The sequence below is a fragment of the Schistocerca nitens genome, chromosome 1, assembly GCF_023898315.1.
Source record: "Schistocerca nitens isolate TAMUIC-IGC-003100 chromosome 1, iqSchNite1.1, whole genome shotgun sequence".
Lineage (NCBI taxonomy): Eukaryota > Metazoa > Arthropoda > Insecta > Orthoptera > Acrididae > Schistocerca > Schistocerca nitens.
Window position 1 is genome coordinate 63,390,897 of NC_064614.1, and position 22,981 is coordinate 63,413,877.

The following is a 22,981-nucleotide window of genomic DNA, read 5'->3' on the forward strand; positions in this document are numbered from 1 at the left end:
GAGTGCGTGAGTGGACCAGTATGTGGGTTTACACCCACTTTTAGCAAAACATGTCCACTTGGGAGCTATTTGAATAACGTAAGGGGGACGCGTAAAATAATCATTGCCGTGTGGCGCCATCTCTGGACGCTTGGCTCAGCTTCATGCTGCATGGATTGCAGGCAGCTTGGCGCTCTGCATTTTATGGCTGTGTTCCAATCTACATCTATCTTTACATTTACTCTCCGCAAGAAACCTCGGAGTGTATAGCAGAGGGCACTTCGTGTACTCCCCCCCTCCCTCTCTCACCACCTCCCCCCCTCTCCCTCTCTCTCCACCTCCCCCCCTCTCTCTCCACCTCCCCCCCTCTCTCTCCACCTCCCCCCCTCTCTCTCCACCTCCCCCTCTCTCTCCACCTCCCCCCTCTCCCTCTCACTCCACCTCCCCCCCTCTCCCTCTCTCTCCACCTTCCCCCCTCTCCCTCTACCTTCCCCCCTCTCCCTCTCTCTCCACCTCCCCCCTCTCTCCACCTTCCCCCTCTCTCCACCTCCCCCCTCTCTCCAACTCCCCCCCTCTCTCCACCTCCCCCCTCTCCCTCTCTCTCCACCTCCCCCCTCTCCCACTCTCTCCACCTCCCCCCACTCTCTCCACCTCCCCCCACTCTCTCCACCTCCCCCCACTCTCTCCACCTCCCCCCCACTCTCTCCACCTTCCCCCCTCTCTCTCTCCACCTCCCCCCCTCTCTCTCCACCTCCCCCCCTCTCTCTCCACCTCCCCCCCTCTCTCTCCACCTCCCCCCCTCTCTCTCCACCTCCCCCCCTCTCTCTCCACCTCCCCCCCTCTCTCTCTCCACCTCCCCCCTCTCTCTCTCCACCTCCCCCCTCTCTCTCTCCACCTCCCCCCTCTCTCTCTCCACCTCCCCCCTCTCACTCTCTCCACCTCCCCCCTCTCACTCTCTCCACCTCCCCCCTCTCTCTACCTCCCCCCTCTCTCTCCACCTCCTCCCCTCTCTCTCTCCACCTCCCCCCCCTCTCTCTCTCTCTCCACCCCCCCCTCTCTCTCCACCTCCCTCCTCTCTCTCTCTCTCTCTCCACCTCCCCCCCCCTCTCTCTCTCCACCTCCCCCCCCTCTCTCTCTCTCTCTCTCTCTCTCTCTCTCTCTCTCTCTCTCTCTCTCTCTCTCTCACACACACACACACACACACACACACACACACACACACACACACACAGTCTTTCAGCTGACAACGGCAATGAAAGCAGATTTGGAAGTATACACATTTAATTGCCTCCAGTTCAAACATTGCACACTTACACTCTATACAGTTAAGCTTACTGTGTAAGAGACTACGTAATTAGCGTGTAGTTGTATTTTTCTAACGCTAAATCTGTGGACTGCTATTAACTTGGGTATCTCTTCTTTATTTCAGTGTGATAGTGAAGGAGAAGATGACAAGGTAAGTGCTCTCTTCGACGGGTATTCATCCAGTGTTCCGCTGTGGCTGCAACGCGTTCGCCTCGCTGTTGGACACGTTTTGGAATTCATTCTATGTATTGTATTTTGTGGCTTCTGCTGCGTGCGGTACTTCGATTATCTATTTTTGAACGTCAAATCCACCACACCCCCACCTTTTTCACTTCTTACTTTTTGTCGTACGTCGTTAGTTCTCCTATACACTACGAAAAATGGTGTTAGTTCCTTCAAACAGTGATACTTATTAGATGAAACTGTCAGTAAAGCAGTAGCGTCCCGTGTACAGTTCAATCACTGGCAGAGTATTTTTAAATGCATGGCACGCAGCTGTTCAGTTGTATTGTAGCTGTCGGTTTCGGTTTACAACATTACCACTGTTCAGTCTATCAAATATTAATCATGTCACAGCGTATCACATCAGTATGGCAATCTATATGATTGCTGCACCATCTGACGTGCTGAAAAATCTAAAGAACCAAATAGCTCTCGCTGCAGAAGAAATGGTGTGTCCAATTTGATACCACAGTTATAAATGGGGCAGTAATGACATAGATTACCATATTCATATGATGTGCTACAACAAGTGATTCATATTTGATCTTTCTTAACATGATGATAGTGTAAACAAAAACAAGTAGTTATAATGAAAGACAATCAAACAGCTGCTTACGCATTTAAAGAAATACTTAACACGCGTTGACGACCGCTTTTAAAAAATATTCATCCGTCGAAGAGCCTACATTTCGTTACTTTGTTTATTGGAGCTGCCATGTAATTGTGTCATCGCAGTGGATGACTGTTAAAGAGAGTTCTTCTGGCCCATCCTTCAGTTACATTGCAGGTATTGCTCTTCGTTCTCTGTAATGTGCCCATTAACTACTACCCTTGCGCTTTAATAGTCAAACGTTAATTAAATATTTGCACGTGAAATGAGCGAGCTGTAAGATGCCAGAACGGCTGATATCTGGCTATTTCCGTGTACCTTATTGCGCAATATAGTAGCACGGGGCAATCCATGTAAACCTAAACTACTTCAATGGCTCATTATTTCCCTCCGAAAGCTCCAGAAACGGGAACGTTGTTTCATGGGAGAATCAGAAATACCACCCTTTGTTTGCAAGTTGATTGCAGTTTCTTCGCATGATGTCCTTTGTCTGGTATAATTTCGTGCTAGCTCTGCTTGTGTTAATTCGGTCGTAGCATTGCCCGTCGCAGTTTGTGAAACCTATGTGTGTATAGTTCTGGCCCCATGATAATAACGAGAAAATTAGTGATTCGTTCGCAGCTTTCACCTGGCAGAAACAAGCAGTACACACTTCGAGAATAGGTTGCTGTTGTTGAAAACATATTGGAAGACAGACTTACGGCTACAAGACATCGTGCATTCCGGAGAGAATTCAGTGTGCGCGATGTTCCAAGAAAGGCAACAATTTTATCGATTGTAAGGAAGATGGAGACAGCTAGTGTAACAGCGACAGTGGTAATCATGGACCATCATTGATTACAGAGCTTACTGGTAATGTTCGAAGACGCTTGGATAACTCACCAAGGAAATCGCTGGGTCGATTGAGCTAGGCATTTCATATTGCACATGTCAGAAAGCTGCGAAAAAATGGGCATTGCTACCATACACAGTGCACATGATGCAGCATAGCAAGAAACAGATCATGAGAAAGGAATGCTTTACTATCGATGGCTTAGGGGGTTTCTTATTGAGCCGGCCGGGGTGGCAGATCGGTTCTAGGCGCTACAGTCTGAAACCGCGCGACCGCTACGGTCGCGGGTTCGAATCCTGCCTCGGGCATTTGTGTGTGTGATGTCGTTAGGTTAGTTAGGTTTAAGTAGTTCTAAGTTCTCGGGGACTGATGACCTCAGACGTTAAGTCCCATCGTGCTTAGAGCCATTTGAACCATTTTTTCTTATTCAGCGTCCATTCTCTACATAACTTGATTTACAGATGAGGCATGGATCCATCTGCCAGGTCAAATCAACACACAAAACGGCAGATACTGGGCTGATGTATCATCCACGAAACACCACTGCATGATGCAAAGATTGGAGTGTGGCTCTCGGTTCAACAAAGAGTCACACGTCTGACATTTCCATGTAACTTGTAACCAGTTTCTTTGGTGGTTGAATAATCTAAAACTTGTGTTCCGACCATCTCACCTAACTTCCCGTGATTCTACTTGTGTGGGTTATTTTAAAAAGCCTAGACAACGGACAGCTGCAAAACTCCTTGAGGCCATTACACACGAAATAGGCAACACTGGCGGGGATACACTCGACAGAATGCCGTGGGGAATAGGGAGGCGAGTTCAGTTGTGCGTTGATGCTGGTGGAGGGCACTTCCAACATTTTTTGTGAGGACTTTGTATGTGTATATGTATATATGTATGTATGTTTACGTACGTGGATATAATCTCCCAAATGTGTATTATCATCTCCCAAAATTGTATATGTGCCCAATTATTGATTCAAATGTTTGACTCATTAAAGTAGTTTGGATGTATACAGGTCGTGTGAACTAACGTTATGTTCGAACTGTCGAGAAGGCCTTGATGGCCCCGATTGAATCTAACCAAATAAATCGTATGTTACCAGTTTGTCACTTAAGCTGCTCCTCGCAGAAGTGTGTGTGTGTGTGTGTGTGTGTGTGTGTGTGTGTGTGTGTGTGTGTGTGTGCGTGCATGTGTGCGTTAGAACTAGCGCTGATACCTCCGTCTGACATCTTTTGTTCTTAACGCCCGTGTCGCACAAGTTAAGTTTTCGGAGCGTGTCCCTCTCGCTGCGCCGCGCTCCGCAGAATACTTTCGCGCCGTATGCAATATTCATGGCGCGCGCCTTAGCCGGCGGCATTGTTTTCCGCGAGGCCTGCGCGGGATTCGTGCGCGTCGCCCACGCCGCGTCTGTTTTATGTATCTGGCCGCGGCGCCGCCTCGCATCGCTCTCGCGGAAGCCAAGCAAACTGCTGCACCTCCTCCTTGCTCCCTGCCCGCACCCGGCGCGAATGTCGCAGTCTTTTGTGCTGCGGCTGAGATATTGGCTGCGTACGCCTGATTTAAGTCTTCATCTGTGGCGAAAAAGAACGAGACAAACTTTTCTCTCCGTGTGCTATTGTAAGAATTGTCGAGAGAGAGAGAGAGAGAGAGAGAGAGAGAGAGAGAGAGAGAGAGAGGGGGGGGGGTGATGGGGGCTCAGTTTAAAATCGGCGAGTGCTGCGACAACATCCCGCGCCGCCGATGCTATTGTTTCGCGTATTCGGAGCTTGCTTCGCGATATTCTATTCCGACTACATGCAGTAGGTATCTGCAGATTGCACGGAACGAGAAAAGCGAAATCGTCAAATTGCAGCTGACAGCTGGAAGATAAGAGTAGATCTAAATGGACATCCCCATTGTTTTATCTACTCTTTATGGTTGCTAGGGAGACCACGAGGGGGAGTTGGTGCGGGGAGGGGGGGGGGGGGTGAGGTGGGATCTGTCAGAAGCTAAGACTGTCAAAATAACTCCCGTTTTTAGAATGAAATTTTCAATCTGCAGCGGAGTGTGCGCTGATATGAAACTTCCTGGCAGATTAAAACTGTGTGCCGGACCGAGACTCGAACTCGGAACCTTTGCCCTTCGCGGGCAAGTGCTCTACCGAACTGAGCTATCTAAGCTGTGAGGACGGGGCGTGAGTCGTGCTTGGGTAGCTCAGTTGGTAGAGCACTTGCCCGCGAAAGGCAAAGGATCCGAGTTCGAGTCTCGGACCGGCACACAGTTTTAATCTACCAGGAAGTTTCTTCTCCTGCAGATAGCAGCAGTATGGCTGGCAGCAGCAGTGTCTATGGCAACAGTCCCACGTCTTTCTGCCCTATTTGTTATTTCTGTATGGTATTTACAGCCGACATCATTTATACGCTGACCTATGTACTTCAGTCGTGGCCCTCCTCTGCTTTTGCCATTGCCACATCAGACTATGTCCCTGGTGTCTCAAAAGATAATTACTAATCTGAACTCTTATTTTTATAGTAGAGTTCTGTAAACTCTTTTCCTCTCTGTCTTATAGTGCGCTGTATCATTCTTTCTTTGTATGGAGAACATTGCCACATTTTGAAAAGTGAGAGGAACGCACGAAATTGATTTATTGATGGGAATTGCGTATGATGTCATATCCTTCTCTCTCATTTTCAAATAATGGCGACTTGCATCGGAATCTGTTCAGTGCAATTTTGTGTTCGGAGGTCTGTCACGGGAGCATTGGTTGGGTGTTACGGCACGACGTAGAACATGGTGTCAATACATGCCACAGAAATAATATCCTATGCAACCTGCGTCTGGACTGTGGTATACCCTTTATCGGAAAATCTTTTTTGCGTCTGTTTTTTCGGCCATAGAGAGAAAATGGTTCAAATGGCTCTGAGCACTACGGGACTTAACGTCTCAGGTCATCAGTCCCCTAGAACTTAGAACTACTTAAACCTAACTAACCTAAGGACATCACACACATCCATGCCCGAAGCAGGATTGGAACCCGTAGCGGTCGCGCGGTCCCAGACTGTAGCGCCTAGAACCGCTCGGCCACCCCGGCCGGCGCCCATAGAGACACATTTATGCCCAATAGAATAGACGCAAAAGGAAGCGTAAAAACAGTACACAATATTGAATGCTTTTACAGACGTCATCAGTTGCCATACATCAGCCAGACATCAATGTCTCAAGTCTTCTTCGTAAATCTGAAAAGTAGCAGAAAGTCTCAGAAGACGGAACTTCCGGGTTAGAATGACTCAAAAGGTTTTACGGCAGTAACATGTGTTGTTCTCGTTCACTGAACGTCGTTACACAACGAGAAATGAAAACTTGCACTATGCAGTAAGCAAGGAAAATTTACTGCAGCCATCTTATCTGTCGTTGCTGATAATTTTCGTGCTGTTGTTAATTAATTAATGCCTAAAAACATTCAGTAGTAGCCAAGAAGAGTGGACATTGACGGCACAATTTAAGAACAAAAAAGGCACTGCAGCCTCTAAATGGACAAGTATTCATGGGATATGTTTATGTGGCTGTTTTTAATACCTTACATAGAGGCACCCCAATTTAGTTTCCATCAGTCACGCTTTTAAAGTATCACTGTATTCAATTTCCAAACGCGAAATGATAACTTTCTCCGATTTCGCCCTCCTAAGTCCTATCTTTAACCTTTTTTGATCTCGCGTTGTGGACCCGCGTGTGGGAAGCAGCTGCAAATCGCTTGCACGAACAGTTTGTGAAGTCAGCAGCAGCGAGCTAATGGCCGTAATAGAGACGGGCAGTGGCGCGCGGCTTGGACCTCTGCAAAAGATCCGTCCAAACATTTATAGCGTCTCAGAGGGTGGAGGTCGGGTTGCGGAACTTCGCGGCCGAAGCGTTGTAAATACCGCACACTTCGGTGCTCGCGCGCACGAGAGAGAGGAAATCTCCGTGTTTGTTTCTCCGCGGAATGTTAGCAGCTGAAACTCGCCGCCGCGGTAAACAAAGGATCGCGTCTGCCAAACGAAACCCACTTGCCCCGCATCAATGAATGCCAGTTTAAAGTTTTTATCGTTTGAACAGCTGTGCGAGAGCAAAAGAGCCAATAAACTGTTACTTTTCCCGCAATCAAACTCTGGGTTCGAGAGAGAGGTATTTTCTGACTGCCAGGTTTACGAAAGAATATACATTCGCTGTGTTTCCCAGTAGTCTTGTCTTTGCACCATCATAAAAAACTACCTCATCGAAACCAATTACTTTGCATCATCCCTTTAATATATGTCTACGAACTCACAAAGATGTCCCTCATCTTGAAGCAAAGTTCTAGAATGAAGCTAGCATTCCAGAAAGACAAAATTCTTTAGAGATTAATTTTTGTGTGCGATGCGGAACTCGAACCCAGAATCTTTCATTTCATGTGTAATGTTCATACCGACTGAGCTATCCATGCGCGACACACGACCAGTTTTCACACCTTTATTTCTGTCAGTGTGTCTCTCCCCTACTTCCCAAATTTCGTGTACGTTCTTCTGTGTACCAAAAAGGACTAACAGTCATGAAAGAATCGCAAAGAATGTAGAAGTGGCATAAAGGGATATCGGGTTCTATTCCGGGTACGGCAGTTTGTTTGGTGAGACACTGGGGTAGAACAGGGTCTAAATAGCCTCGTGTAGGCAACTGAGGGACTACTTGAAGAAGCAGCTACAGTTGTTTCGAAAGAGTTGTTTAACCACCTGAAAGCGATGTGCAAGAAAATGGTTCAAATGGCTCTGAGCACTCATCAGTCCCCTAGAACTTAGAACTACTTAAACCTAACTAACCTAAGGACATCACATACATCCATGCCCGAGGCAGGATTCGAACCTGCGGCCGTAGCGGTCACGCGGTTCCAGACTGACGCGCCTAGAACCGCACGGCCACAACGGCCGGCAAAGCGATATGCAAATCATGTGGCACTTTATAATGCCGTTCGGTACCGTCTTGGGCATAGGATCATGCGATCCCCTGGATTCGAACTAATTCAGATATTTTCCAATCGACGACCTTTTATTAAATCATGTACAATGGGTTTCTTGTGTGCTGACGTACTTTGTGCTGAAAAAAAGCCCTCGCCTTTCGTGTACCCAGGCATTCTGCAGATACTACCAGTGAAAATTAAATAAGATATATGCTACCGAACGTGTGTTAGAATATGTCTTATAGTAGTTACGGAATCTAAATTATGTGCTGTCGTCCGTCTTCCAGTTTCCCGATGATTCGTCCATGTGTGAAATCTTTCAAATGTTGTCCCCGGGCTATGTAATGAAGAACGCTATCTCAGTGCACCATAACTGCTCACTGACTGCCACACAGCCTGGCCCTTCAATTGCCCTGTGTTGAGGGGCTAGTCCCATCTGGCACTATACTCAAGCTGACCTCACGTTCTACTACGTCAGTATGCTGTGGCACTTTTATCCATTCCCTCTGGTTCCACATGTTGCACCTTTGCATCAGCCTCCTTACGGATTTCATGGTAAAAGGGCGATGAATATCTCTTCGAAGCGGTTTTACACGTCGCCCAAAGGAACGTAATATTCGGGCGACACATCGGGACTTACATAACTGCGAGTACATAGACTCATGATGCCTTTGTCTTTCTGTTGAACGGAGTCAGAAGGGGAAACTGGTTTATCTAAGCTCCCACCCCCACCCCCCCTATCAATAATTTATATCGACACATTATTCCACGAGCAGATGGGGGCGCCACTGTGTTGGAGGGTGAGTTCCTCTGCCGCAATAGAAGCGCAGAGATACGGCGAGCATCCAGTCTCTTGTATATAGCGTTGTGTTGACTACATCTCCCCCTCACTCGCTGAAGACGTGTGTGTGTGTGTGTGTGTGTGTGTGTGTGTGTGTGTGTGTGTCGCGCTGCTCCCCTATCTCGGCGGGCAGTTTTGTCTCGGCGGGTGTGGTTTTTTTTTCCTTTTTTTTGTGGCATCCTTTGCTTTTAACGCTATCAGCGGCGACTGGCGCACATAAAGCGAGCCGGTAATACATATAAAACAGCGGCCCGGGCGGTGGGGACGGCGCAAAAAGCGGACCCTCGGTCCATCCATTGTTCGCCGGCAGGTGCTCGCGGCGCACGGCACGGCTAATGAAGTGGCCGCCACCGCACGCCGGTTGCGTGTTAGTACTCGGATGCGGCCTGCCAATCAAAGCCCACTGTCGCCTCTCTCTCTCTCTCTCTCTCTCTCTCTCTCTCACACACACACACACTCCCTCCCCTACACGCTACGAAATTCTCGCTGTACGTGAAACCACTCTGTGGTAATAATGTCCACATCCCAACGTGTAACCATTAGACTAACTTAAGGACATCACACACACATCCATGCCCGAGGCAGGATTCGAACCTGCGACCCTAGCAGTCGCGCGGTTCCAGACTGTAGCACCTAGAACCGCTGGGCCACTCTGGCCTGCCGTCGTCTTGCTATGTTTTAATTGGTCTGACAATCGATTAAGAGTGTGTGGACTTGTGGTGAATGCGATTTCCTTACGGAACGCTCCAGATTTTCGATCGCCTTCGTTAAAGGCCATGTGTAACAATCGGAAGCTTCAAGTGATTGACCGTTATTTTGGAAATGTATGGTTTCAATTCGAGGAACGAAATAGCTCCGCAGATGCAGATACCACGAACGCAGGAGTTGTTGGAAAAAATTAAACTCATCTGCTAAATAATTTTTTGAGATGACTTCTACATGCCAGCTATTTCATTCTTTCGATAGAAACTGTAAAAAGAGTATGCAAATTATCAGTTATTGCAGTCGTTGTAGCGTATGTTTTGTAAACTTCTCCAGCGGTACCGACGTCGTGAAGTATGCGTACGTGACAGTAAAGAGAATAATGTACATTGCGCTCACGTACTTACAGGAAAATATCTGCGATATATGCGATATACAAAAGTTGACGAAGTGGTTGAGACATACAGCATGTTTAAGGGGCCGGGAATTATTGTTTATTTACTTACGTGGGTTGAGTCCCATAGTGCTCAGAGCCATTTGAACCATTTGAACTTACGTGGTAGCAATGACATTTAACCAGCTCTCTAGGGGCCGGTAGAGGCCGTGTTTACTCAATATTAAATTCTACATGCACTTCACCAATGAAGGTACTGTAGTTCGCTTTGTTAGTGTTTCGACACGGTTGCAGCTTTATGTATTTGAGAAACTAAAACTAATTAGGGAACGGAAATCCTTAAAATTAAGAATTTACGTATGTAAAGAGGGAAGTATGGGATTTAAATCCCTGCTCAACTAGAGCATTGTGCGTTTCCACAAGTAGTTTCAGACCTACAGTCAGTTTCCATGGGCTCATGGCAGATTCCTTATCCTTTCCATAGTGTACCTGATATAGTAGTTTGTCCGCAGGGTATTGACGACACAGGAATAAATTGGCAGTGCGCGACATATTGTTCCATTTTCCTTTGCTCCCAAGTTGTGCAGTGTTTTTTTTGGTACAGATTCAGCTGCTGCACTGTAGAAGAGCCGGTATTTGGACATCGCTTAAGAGCGGAGGGGTGGGGCTGGACGTCCTCTTCACGCCTGTGTCCCGTGACACGCAGCCAGACAGCTTGGCGACGCGTGTTGGGATCGAAGCACCACCGCCCGCCGGCTAATGCGGACACGCGAAGCGAGGGTTCCCTCTCGCGTGACTCGCAGTAAATACCTCTATCGCGCCCGCGGCCGCTTTTTATTTTCCCAGATAGCGTGGCCTCGGACGCAGGCAAAGTGTTGCTCCTAGCCGCTGATAAGGAGTACTTTTTAAAAAACTTTTTTCTTTTTCCTCCACGCTTTAGGTTCGTGAAGCGAGAGGCTTCTCTGCACAAGCACATACCGCCATACACCGTCTGTTCCGTAAAAGGTATCCTTATTCGCCTTGGAATGATACTCAGCATAGCCTTCCAAACCGTGAGCAATCAGGATCCCACAAACAAGTAACTGCGTCCTATTGCCAAAATATTTCTCTGTTAATTATCTCTACATTTCTGATTTATCGAAATTGAAACAACGATAGTGTCCAGAGAATGGAACGACGTAGTTCAGAAATATTCTAAAGCCTTTGACAACCGTAATATCGGTGTCCATCTGTAATCCTGCCCACTCCCCCCTCCGTAATTGGTAAATGCGAAAGTTTGACTGATCGCATGCGCCAAATAGAAACAATAATTTCAGATGCGGCAAAATCGTTTCTGAAGAAACATTACCGGTTGGTTCATTCGAAAAACTTACTACACTTCCTCTGGTCTCTGAATTATCCGAATTTCGAATAATGAGTGTAAAATAGTGGAGTCACTCATGTAAAGTACGAAACGGAAAGTTATACCAAGAAACTGGACTGATACACAACAAAAATCGGATGAAATAATTGAGAAGTACGTAATACAGCCGCCAGCCGACGTGGGCAGTCTGTCTGTTCTTTAATTACGACCATGAGAACAGGAATGATGATATAACTGTTTAAGTAAGTGTATGGCAACAAGAAGTTCGCGAATAATAATTTTGAATAGTGATAAATTCTTGTTACTGAAACTGGAGACTCTTTCGTTGTACGTAGCAATAATTACGCAATTTCATAGTGACGTTTACTTCCGTGCATCGATTTCTTCAAATTTGCCAACGAAACACGTCGAAATATTGTAAGTAATTGGAAAATCACTCAGATGAATAAATAACCACGATTTCACTAAATTGAGACACTGGAATACGAACCAAGCCAACACACAAGAGCACTTTGACAATTCACATAAAATGAAAGTGTGTAAAAGCCTGCAGCCGAAGATTAAAATGTTGATTTGCTAGTAATATAGTATTTAAATTAACTTTGCTTTTACTTTGGTTCAGATTTCAAGAATGAACTTTGCCTCTATTATCATATGACGGAACAATTAACTTCATGAGGCATTATCAACAATTACTTTCAGTTATATTTCCTAATTAGTGACAAAAAAAATTGGCGTTGTTATTCTTTCTTAGTAACTTCCTTTCAGCTTAAGCAAAGACACTTTAATAACAGGAAAGGATTTAGACCCTATGTGCCCGCATCTCGTGGTCGTGCGGTAGCGTTCTCGCTTCCCACGCCCGGGTTCCCGGGTTCGATTCCCGGCGGGGTCAGGGATTTTCTCTGCCTCGTGATGGCTGGGTGTTGTGTGCTGTCCTTAGGTTAGTTAGGTTGAAGTAGTTCTAAGTTCTAGGGGACTTATGACCACAGCAGTTGAGTCCCATAGTGCTCAGAGCCATTTGAACCATTTTTTAGACCCTATGTAGGTAACAATGACATCCGTAATAAATTGATAGGCAATCTGCAGTTTTCGCGTGCAACACTTATTACTACTCTAATAAAGTTAATTTGAAGCAACAGGGTAATGCTTGACAGTGTTTGAAAACGAGAACGAAAATAAAACGATCTTACAGTTCGTCGTAGATGTTCAAACGTTGCATTTGGTGTCGTCGAGACAATGCTCTTGCTGCACCATATATAATGGGCACAATTCAACGTGCAGTGTCCAGTTATGGGACAGGATGGCTTTGTTGCTGCCCACACTTGTCATGCCCTTGTTGCCTTACGTCGGTCTCATTTATCACTAGACACACAGCTTGCGCGTCCATTCTCTCTGGTATATCACACGGCATTCGTGCCGCGCACACGCTCTGGCAGTTGTGACGTCACATTAACCGCGATCAGAGACGATGCTAGCTTCCTAATTTGACTCTTCGATGAACGATACTACATTTCCCTAAAATCCCCTAATGGCGTTTATCCAGTAAAATCACATATTACAGAAATAATTTACGCAGGTTACAAAACATATTCTACTTTCAATTTGCGAATAACGTTTTAATATTTACAGAAAGAAGTAATTGCATGATATTTGCAATATACGAAATTTCCAAGACATTTTAGGTGGCACATCTGTATTAAGGCGTCCCACATCTCATTTCACAGTTTCATTACTGAATAGGTAGGAGTTTAGTTAAACAAGAAGTCAAGACACAGGGCAGGTTCCAGCTTATTACCAGGTGTCGGACAAAGCAGTTGAAAATACTTTGTGGCAGCAGTCCTAACATTCACATTCTGCACGTTCTACGCCCACTTTAGCGAAAAAAAAAATCGAAATTACTGCAACCCTCACAGCATCATAATATCGTGCACAGAATTTTCGGGTGCTGTTAGAGTGGATACTTCATTCGAGAATCACTAGTTGCTTAAATAACTCGCTAGACGAAAAAGGTTCGAACATTAACTGCAAGGTGAAGTACTTTCATATACCAAGAAACTTGTTTTGGGACTTAGGACCACCACCGTCGTTTATCACTTCACTGTACATTTCCTTGCGTTGTTTGCTGTCGATTGGATTCGAAATCGGAGGATAATTTTAGAAATAATGTCACCCACAATATTTGATCGAAATGATATGGCCGTTAGGCAGCTTTCAGCCCTCGCGAAGCTCAGATAGTGAGATTTACAGCAGATAATACCGTAAACAATACGCGAATTAACCACTCATTCACAACTTATTACGTACTACTGACGGTGGTGTCATTGTGTAACCATGATTCAAGAATAGTGTGCATAATTTTGTGATGATTTAGGAATTCTGTCACAATGTCAGCGGAAAGGGGAAGAGAAATATTACATATCCCCGACATAATGTCAGTTGGAACAGCGACCAACATAATCACAAAATTTTCATTTCCCTTACTTTGTAGCTTGTTTTGTCAATTGAGTATTATTTTACCCTCTTCGGTAATGGAGTCTGGTGACTACCTATCGGCTTAGAGCGTGATAGTACTTGGTACCGAAACCAGTTGTTACCTGAGAAAATTACGACTATATACGAGGACGTGATAAAAAGTAATACCACCGAATTTATTATTCTCTTCACATTATCGATTGAGGTGTGACATAATCACGCATTTTTCCGCTTCGCTGACGCAAGTTAAAACCCTCTGCCGCTAGAGGGCGCCGAGTTGTAGCGTAACATGGCGGCGTGTGACTTAACTATGTCGCTGCGTGACAAACAGCATGCTGTAATCGAGTTTCGAATCGGAGTTGGTCCACACACAATGGAACATTCTCTGTTTCAACATTACAAAGCCAGACCACACACGACTGCTGCGACATGACCAACAATCCGACGCCTTGGGTTCGCTATCATCGCTCATTTTCCACAGAGCCCCTGTTTGGCCTTATCCGATTTTTATCCGTTTCTAAAACTTGAACACTTGCGAGTACTTCACTTCGGTTTTGATGAAGCGGTGCAAGTGGAGGTGTGAGGGTTCCGTTAACAAAGTCAAACAGTTTATAATGCCGGTATCAACAAACGGGTCTTTCGGTGGGAGAAATGTGTTCGTCGACAGAGTGACTATGTTGAGGGGTAAATATATAGATATGAAGAATAAAGATGTAGAATGTTAATAACTTTTTTAAAAAGATTTAAGAGTTTTCATATAAAAAAACGGAGGCATTAGTTTCCACCACGCCCTCGTTCTAAATTAGCGTTTTTTAGTCCTTTCGAAGACTGGGAACCCCTTTTAACGTCCACTTTTATCGTGGGACACCTGGCTTCTTTCTATAATACTCTTCTAATGCATTTTCGAATGCAGCATTCTGTAAGTAGATTACTGGAAACGAAGGTTATAATTATTTCTGGTAATATTTATTTACTTCAAAAAACAGTTTCGAAAGTACCCAGACAGTTTTTGAAATAAAGTTGAAGTAACGTAATTAGGGCCTTTAAAATTAAATTTTACTGAGATGTGTGGTTCTGGTACATTTTCACATATATAGTTAGTATTGGGCTTTATGGATGAAAGTTGAATTGACATGACGGATTCGAGATCAAACCAGGGATTTTTTTGCAGTAAATAAGCTGAGACACCTGTTCCACACGTAGGCCTATACATATTTGGAAATGATAAAAGTATCACGACGGTCTTTTGCGACAGTTGAGAATATTCATCTTTTAAACTGTGTAATAATCCCGCTAACTGCATTAATTTAAAATTTTCTTCCAACAGTGAATCAGATGTTAGTTCAACAAGATTGTTGATCGTACTTTGACATTAACAGTAATTGCGTTTCTAATGAAAAATTCATTATGAGATTTAATCTTATGTTCATTTCGAACATGGACGCCAGGATTCCGCAGTTACAACAAGCGCTGGACTGAAGCAAATGAAAATTTTCCCAAAGAGAAATATGCCTATAGCCTGCTGGTACACCACAGCGCAACAGTAAAAAATAGCGGAGTAATGTGGTTCATTGGTGACGTTAATAATGTTGAACTCGAGTCCTTCATCCTTTCCGTCACGCCCTAAACGCTAACGGCGCGCCGCCAGAATGGGCGCAGGGAGGGGGCGAGTTAGCACGAACTCTGCCAGCCCGACTGGCGGAACGTAGAGTGAACCGAGCAGAGTAGCACAAGGCTAAATCAGGCGGCAGCAGCGCGCGCGTCGCGCCTCAATTTGTCAGCCGCGCCGCCAGATATCGCGCCCTGCAAATTGTTTTATCGCGCGCGGTTCCATCGCCAAATTGAGAGCGCGCCCCTCCACCCTAACCCCTCCCTCGAAGCTTCCACCGCCGCTGCCTCTGCTTCTCCTCTCTTCTCTTCTCTCCTCTCTCTTCTCTTCTCCTTCGCCGCCGCCGCCCTTCCCTCCGTACCTTTCGCCCGTTTTATTATATTTCCACACTGAAAATCTTGATCCCACTTTCTCGCCCGCTTGGAGGCGGCGACGTCGCAGCGGCGGTACCAACCCCTCCCCGCCCGTGCGAACCGACGACCGTATTTGTTCTCTCGCGCCAGCCGCGAATAATGTGCTAACAGGCTTTTGAGAGTGCTATGACACTTCTTCTTCGCTGGGCCGCGCGCCCCGGAGGGTGCAGAGCGGGAAAGGTAGGAACCGGCGCGCGGGCAACGCTGAAGAAGGGAGCGGGCGCAGCGTAGCACCGAAACAAGATAGCTTCCATTTCATCCGCCCCCTGGAATCGCAAAGCTTCCTCGCCCTGCCTGGCCTCGTCGCAAAATTGAATCAGATTCGGAGCTGATGTCCGCTGTCGCGGCTTGGCATTTTGGAGCGTGTTAAGCGGAGACCTTGTCTGAGGCCAGGTGTAAGCCTTAAGCGCGTTGCTTTGTTTCTTTCGAACTTGAGACATACGCCACAAATTTTGTTCCGTAGCGTAAAGAAATGTTAAGAAACTACCTTAAGCAATTATTTTGGAGGGTCACTCTAAAATAAATGCACAACATTTTCTCAAAAATCCCACTTTCGATCTTCGTCTTTGTATTTACATTTGTCTTGCTTTTACTCAAATGTAGTTCAACTTTTTCCCGCAAACTGCGCTGTCTTAGCACTCCCTCAGGATGGCTGCTACAACTGATGTTCGTCTAAAGCAACGCGCTCTTGCCGAGTTCGTGGTGTTGTGGAAACGACATAAGACAAACGTCAAAGACTTCTACATGTACATCCATACTCCGCAAGCCACCTGACGGTGTGTGGCGGAGGGTACCTAAGGTACCTCTATCGGTTCTCCCTGCTATTCCAGTCTCGTATTGTTCGTGGAAAGGAGGATTGTCGGTATGCCTCTGTGTGTTCTGTAATCTCTCTGATTTTATCCTCATGGTCTCTTCGCGAGATATACGTAGCAGGGAGCAATATACTGCTTGACTCCTCGGTGAAGGTATGTTCTCGAAACTTAACAAAAGCCCGTACCGAGCTACTGAGCGTCTCTCCTGCAGAGTCTTCCACTGGAGTTTATCTATCATCTCCGTAACGCTTTCGCGATTACTAAATGATCCTGTAACGAAGCGTGCTGCTCTCCGTTGGATCTTCTCTATCTCTTCTATCAACCCTATCTGGTACGGTTCCCACACTGCTGAGCAGTATTCAAGGGGTGGGCCAGCAAGCGTCTAATTCCTTTGTTTTCGGATTGCATTTCCTTACGATTCTTCCAATGCATCTCAGTCTGGCATCTGCTTTACCGACGATCAACTTTATATGATCATTCCATTTTAAATCACTCCTAATGCGTACTCCCAGATAATTTATGGAATTAACTGCTTCCAGTTGCTGACCTGCTATATTGTAGCTAAATGATAAGTAATAGAATCCACTACGTGGCCTCGACATCGAGTGTCCATCAGAGACAGGGGTATCGTCAGGACTGCCCCAGGGGAGTGTGATGGGAGGACTGCTGCTGTTCTCCATATACATAAATGATTTGGCGGACACGGTGGGAGGCAGTCTGCGGTTGATTGCCGATTTGTTATACGGGAAGGTGTCGAAGGTTGATATAAGATGACGTAGACAAATTTCTAGTTAGTGTGATGAATGGCTGATAGCTCTAAATGTAGAAAAATGTTAGGTTAATGTGGATGAGTAGAGAAAACAAACTGGCAGTGTTCGGATACAGCGTTACTAGTGTCCTACTTGTACAGTAACGTCGTTGAAATGTCTTGGGGGTGAGGTTGCAAAGCAGTATGAAATGGAACGAGCGTATGAGGATTGTGGTAGGCAGGGTGAATGGTGGACTTTGGTTTATCGGGAGAATTTTGGGGAAGTGTGGTTCATCTGTAAACGAGACCATATTGGACGCTAGTGCGATCTATTCTTGATGACTGCCCGAGTGTTCGGGATCCGCACCAGGTCGGATTACAGCAAGACATCGAAGTAATTTAGAAGGGGGCTGCTAGATTTGTCACCGGTAGGTTCTGGCAGCACGCGAGTGTTACGGAAATCTTCGATAACTGAAATGGAAATCCCTGGAGGGAAAGCGATATTCTTCCCGAGGAACAGTTTTGAGAAAGTTTAGAGCACCGGCATTTGAAGCTGACTGCATAATGATCCTACTGCCGTCAGCACGCATTTTGCAGAAGCACCACGCATACGAGGAATTGCGGCTCGCACGGAAGCATATAGACAAGCGTTTTTCACTCGCTCTGTCTGCGAGTGTAACAGGAAAGGAAACGATCAGTAGAGGTACAAGTTACCCTCTGCCACGCACAGTACAGTGGCTTGCCGAGTTTGTGCGTAGCTTTAGATGTAGATCTAAACGTGATTGAAGAAGGCATAATGGCGTAGACGCTGTTGATCATAGCACATCGACATCCATACTCCGCAATCCACCATACGGTGCGTGGCAGAGGGTACCTCGTACCACAACAGTGGCGGATAGTTTGTTGGGCAAGCAGATCATTTGGTGAAAGTTGGCGCCCCAGTACGCGATAATTCCCACTCAGCGGCAGAACGAGCATTGCACAGACTCCTTATAATGGTCAGAGGAACCATTATCAGTTCTGAGGCGTATGTGGCAACCCTTAAAAAGATGGGGCCGATGACTTCGCTGTATGGTCCCATCCCCAAAATTAAGCAACCAACCTTAAAAAGACGTCATGCTCGAATGTGTCGGGTTTGACAACATCGACAAAAACATGACGTTCAACTCTTGAGCGATAACGCCCGGCCACATGTCAGTGAGAAAACCCCCAGCCAGATCACAAGGCTTACGTAGACACATGGAAACAGCCACACTGCTGCCCTTACAGGTCACCGTGTGAACACCACCTCTTCGGTAAACTACATTTCTGAAGTGTAATACGAAAGTATTCAGTAAGGAACTACACTGGCGTGTTTGCTACAGGCATATTACAGTTATGCAGGAAGCGACGAACCGACGTATTTGCCTCTTTCCTTTAGTGTGTTACAGTGTCACTCCCTTTGTTATTCTGATAGAGGTACAGTGCGCACCACTCAAATCCGACGCTATTATGGGCCTACACACGCTCAGTATTTATTTTTGGAACAATGCTGACCGTCAGAGATCGGTATTGGCGGTCTGCGCAATTGCAGAGCTTCGAAAATATTGATGCTTGTTCAATATATTGCAGGGTGTAAGAGTAATACTGCACAATACGCGTCAGTTTCTGCTGAGCACGAGAGAAATTAAATTCTCTCTGAACGAATTTCCGCAAAGCACTGAGAAAAGTAAATAACAGAAGAGTGAGAAGTGGGCTACAAGATTTCTATAAAAGCACCGTGTGGTATTTGGAAGAAATGTTCGGGATTAAACACGAGAAACTAGATACAGTACCTCGCTTGGAATTGACAAATAAGTTCAGGTCAAAATGGTTCAAATGGCTCTGAGCACTATGGGACTCAACTGCTGTGGTCATCAGTCCCATAGAACTTAGAACTACTTAAACCTAACTAACCTAAGGACATCACACACATCCATGCCCGAGGCAGGATTCGAACCTGCGACCGTAGCAGTCGCACGGTTCAGGACTGCGCGCCTAGAACCGCGAGACCACCGCGGCCGGCAGTTCAGGTCAGGTCTCCAGTAAACATAAATTTTTATTTTTCTTGGAACACCACTGGCATAGTATCCTGTAATCTTCCAATCAGGATGATGGTTCTATTTCTCTTCCAGCAGTAGTTACAGTGAAAAAATACACAGAAAACGTTACATGTAAAGGATAAATTACACAGTTCTCTTGATGTAATTTGTTATTAGTTGTTACTGTGGTTTACGAATCTGTGCTGCATTTTCGATGGACCGTGATCCATCGGAATATTAACAGAAACATCGGACACTTTTCGCCCGTTCTGCATAATTTCTGCTTGTGTTTTCCACTGTGTGGAACGCCGACATGTTCGCTACGGAGGCAGAGTTGTGACAGTACAGAATTGTGGCGTACCTGTGTCAATAACGTGACCGTGCGAGGGCCGCTTTAAACTTCTGATGAAACCCGCATCTGATTCAGACCTCGTGTGTGTGTGTGTGTGTGTGTGTGTGTGTGTGTGTGTGTGTGTGAGAGAGAGAGAGAGAGAGAGAGAGAGAGAGAACTAGACTGGTTTAGCTGTGTACCGACCAATACAGTAGATGAATCGAGACCTGTCATGAGGTCCAGATGGGCCTATCTGAGTTTACGACCCTATTTGCGTTATATGACAGCTGGTATGAGACGACAAGAAGAGACGGTTTGCGCTGCGCTGTGCCCTGCTGCGCAGCTTGTTAACGCGCAGGCGGAACCAGTTTTCGCGGCAGCCGGTAATAACTCCCTTCCTGCCACCGCAAAAAAACCGCGCCGCCGCGTACTTTTTTGTTACGCCGGGGCCTCATGCTTCCCGGTATTAACCGGCTCGCGTTATGCAGCCGCCTGCCAAGTGTTTTTTTTTTTTTTCGTCTTTCCCTCGCTTAATTACCGGTGGGAAACGGAGCTTCTTATTACGCCTGAAAGCACGGATTGCTTGTCGGTTAAATCTCCAAGCTCGGCTATGCGGAAAACAGCCCGCAAAAACAGCCTTATATAGACGTCAGCCTCGGCAGCGGCTATCTCACGGCTAATCGCCGGCCACGTGCAAACCCAGTGGAGACGAGGCCAGCAAGACAGGTGCAGTTCATACGTCACTCTCTGCTGTTCGCGTTGGATTGGCGCTGTGCGTGCATGAAGTTACTGGACAATTCATTCGTAATGCGTGTGACGAATTCTACTACTGTTAGCTATGCGAACTACGGCCGGTATTACACTATCATATTTCTTTGTCGAAGTTGATGTGTCAAATATTTATGTCAAATTTGATGGTGTAAAAGGGCACTTTGTCAAATCCCGCCTGTCGTCAGATAAATATGATCAAATTCAGGGCCTCGCCATGGGTTTGGTCATAAGAGTCGTTCGTCTTCTGTTCACTGCACTGTGAAATGTAACTGCTTGGGGCGCTGGAATCGCTACATCTATTTGATGCCTCTGTAGTCTGTTGGTAAACGTGGCTTCAAAGTTGTTCTGTTCCTTCGAATCTTTTTAATAAATTTGTAATAATACACCTTTTTTTAGCGCCACGTCAAAGATCTTTGTCGAAATAATGTGACGAATATTTGATCATATTTCTTTGTCAAAGAAATACAGTAGTCTGCTATCAGCCTAATCCACTGAACTGCGAATGGATTAAGAGTCACCTGTCTAGTTAGAATGTCTGCAAGGCTACTTGTTACTACAGAATTACTGTTCACTGCTCAATTTAGTTTTATCTCAGACATTCAAGAACTGTTGTTAACGCTTACACAATGGCAGCTATACGGTTCCTACTGTAGTATTTGGGAATCTACCGCCGCACTAGTAATTTCTTGTTAAAGAGCGGTCATAATTGTTCTTATTACATTGTTACTCCAACCACTCATTAAATATTTTACATTATTTTGTTTCATTTTACTCGTCAACGAGTTTCTATATATCGTATTCACATCTGAAATTGACTTGGTAATAAGTCGAAACCGTAAAGCACTAGCGTGACCTGAGGTTGAAATATATAATTTAGAAAGGTTATAAGACGATGACTGTTTCTCTCTAAGGCTGCCTCCCCGTTGCTGTGCCGCAGTTCACATTTAGAAGCGGACGAGCAGTGGTTGCAGACGAATTTTGGAGTGTCATAAAGCAACCCCAGTGTGCAAAATATTTGATCGGGTGCCACCAAATAATTATGGCGACATAAATGTATGGCTTTCGGGCCAGCCAGTCATGGGGGATCACGCTCACGTCAAACAAACGCATGGGAACGTAGGGCCAGCAACCACAGCGCCCAACTGGATAGCATGACAAGGAAACGTCTAGTAAATAAATTAAGAAAATTGCTGGCAACTGAAACGGAATTTTATTTATAAAGATCCCCAGTATGGTCGAAATTTGACGTCATCCCATTTGTATTTTTGTGTTAGTCACTGGAAGCAGGTTTGGGTTACAGTGCTTGACCTCTTTTTGAGGTGTCCGCAGCTCGTGGCCTGGTGGCTAGCGTTGCTACCTCTAGATCACGGGGTCCCGTGTTCGATTCCCGGCCCGGTTGGGAATTTTCTCTGCCTGGGGACTGGGTGTTTGTGCTGTCCTCATCATTTCATCATCATAATTCGTGACAGTGATTAGATTGGATTGTGTACGAACTGGACTATGTAGAAACTGGGACTTTGTATGGGCGCTGAAGACCGTGCAGTTGTGCGCCCCACAAACCAAACATTATCATCACCATCTTTTGAGGTGTATAGTGGTCCTCACCACGCGCTGACATACTTTCTGGAGCTACTGCTGAGTTTATCTGGAGACTGAAACGGCGTTTCTGGACTACCTGTGAATGTGTACAGATTGCCAGGTTAGTTTAATATTTTTGCGGGTCTAGTACAGTGTTTGTAGAACTGTCAATTATTTACGAATTAAAACCATTAAATTTCTGTAGGTTGGGAGGAAACATCCGCGACTGCTACGGTCGCAGGTTCGAATCCTGCCTCGGGCATGGATGTGTGTGATGTCCTTAGGTTAGTTAGGTTTAAGTAGTTCTAAGTTCTAGGGGACTGATGACCTCAGATGTTAAGTACCATAGTGCTCAGAGCCATTTAGGAAACACCAATTGATTTGCGTTACACGAGCAGAGTTAGCCCTCAATGACATAGGAATGTACCGTAATGGAGCACGTCGAAACCGTACTTTGTATTTGCGAAGTTTTTATTTTCGTTAGCAGAGGGTAAAAAGTTGAGAAAGGTCGAGCGCTGGCGTACGGTGGCTAAGGTCTGTCTCGGATTACGAGGGATACGAAGAAATGGTGCCCGCCGAGCGACGGCAGGGGTGTATTGAAATGTAATAGTCGCGCCGTGCGCGGCAATATGGCGGGGCATAAACAACGCATCTCCGCCACGCGCTGCAATATTGTTTTTTGCTGCGCCGTTGTGGCGGCAAAATGGGATATAGATCACAGGGGCTTATCGCGCGTTCCCTTTCGCCCTGTTCTCTTGCTCCTGCCTCTCTCTCTCTCTCTCTCTCTCTCCCTCTCCCTCTCTCTCTCTCTCTCTCCCTCTCTCTCTCTCCCACCCCCCTGGTTTTTTTACCACTCGTAAGAGGCCTGGCTGGGCCAGAGCGGTGTGGTTCTCTCTCTTTGTGCGTGAAGTGTGATTTGTTACAGCACAGAAAGCGGGCCCGACTGGCTACAAGTGTTTGGCAGCGCGCGGCTTTTCCCTCGTCGGAT

General features: G+C 46.0%; 1 protein-coding gene across 4 annotated transcripts in view; it reads left to right on the forward strand.

Moving 5' to 3' along the window:
• Positions 1–22,981, forward strand: part of LOC126241267 (fibrosin-1-like protein) — a 739,110-nt gene that overhangs the window by 535,649 nt on the left and 180,480 nt on the right. For all 4 annotated transcript variants that reach the window (XM_049947992.1, XM_049947994.1, XM_049947995.1 and 1 more), the window contains exon 5: positions 1,409–1,435. In XM_049947992.1, coding sequence (XP_049803949.1) covers positions 1,409–1,435 — 27 coding nt within the window. The remainder of the gene's footprint in view (positions 1–1,408; positions 1,436–22,981) is intronic.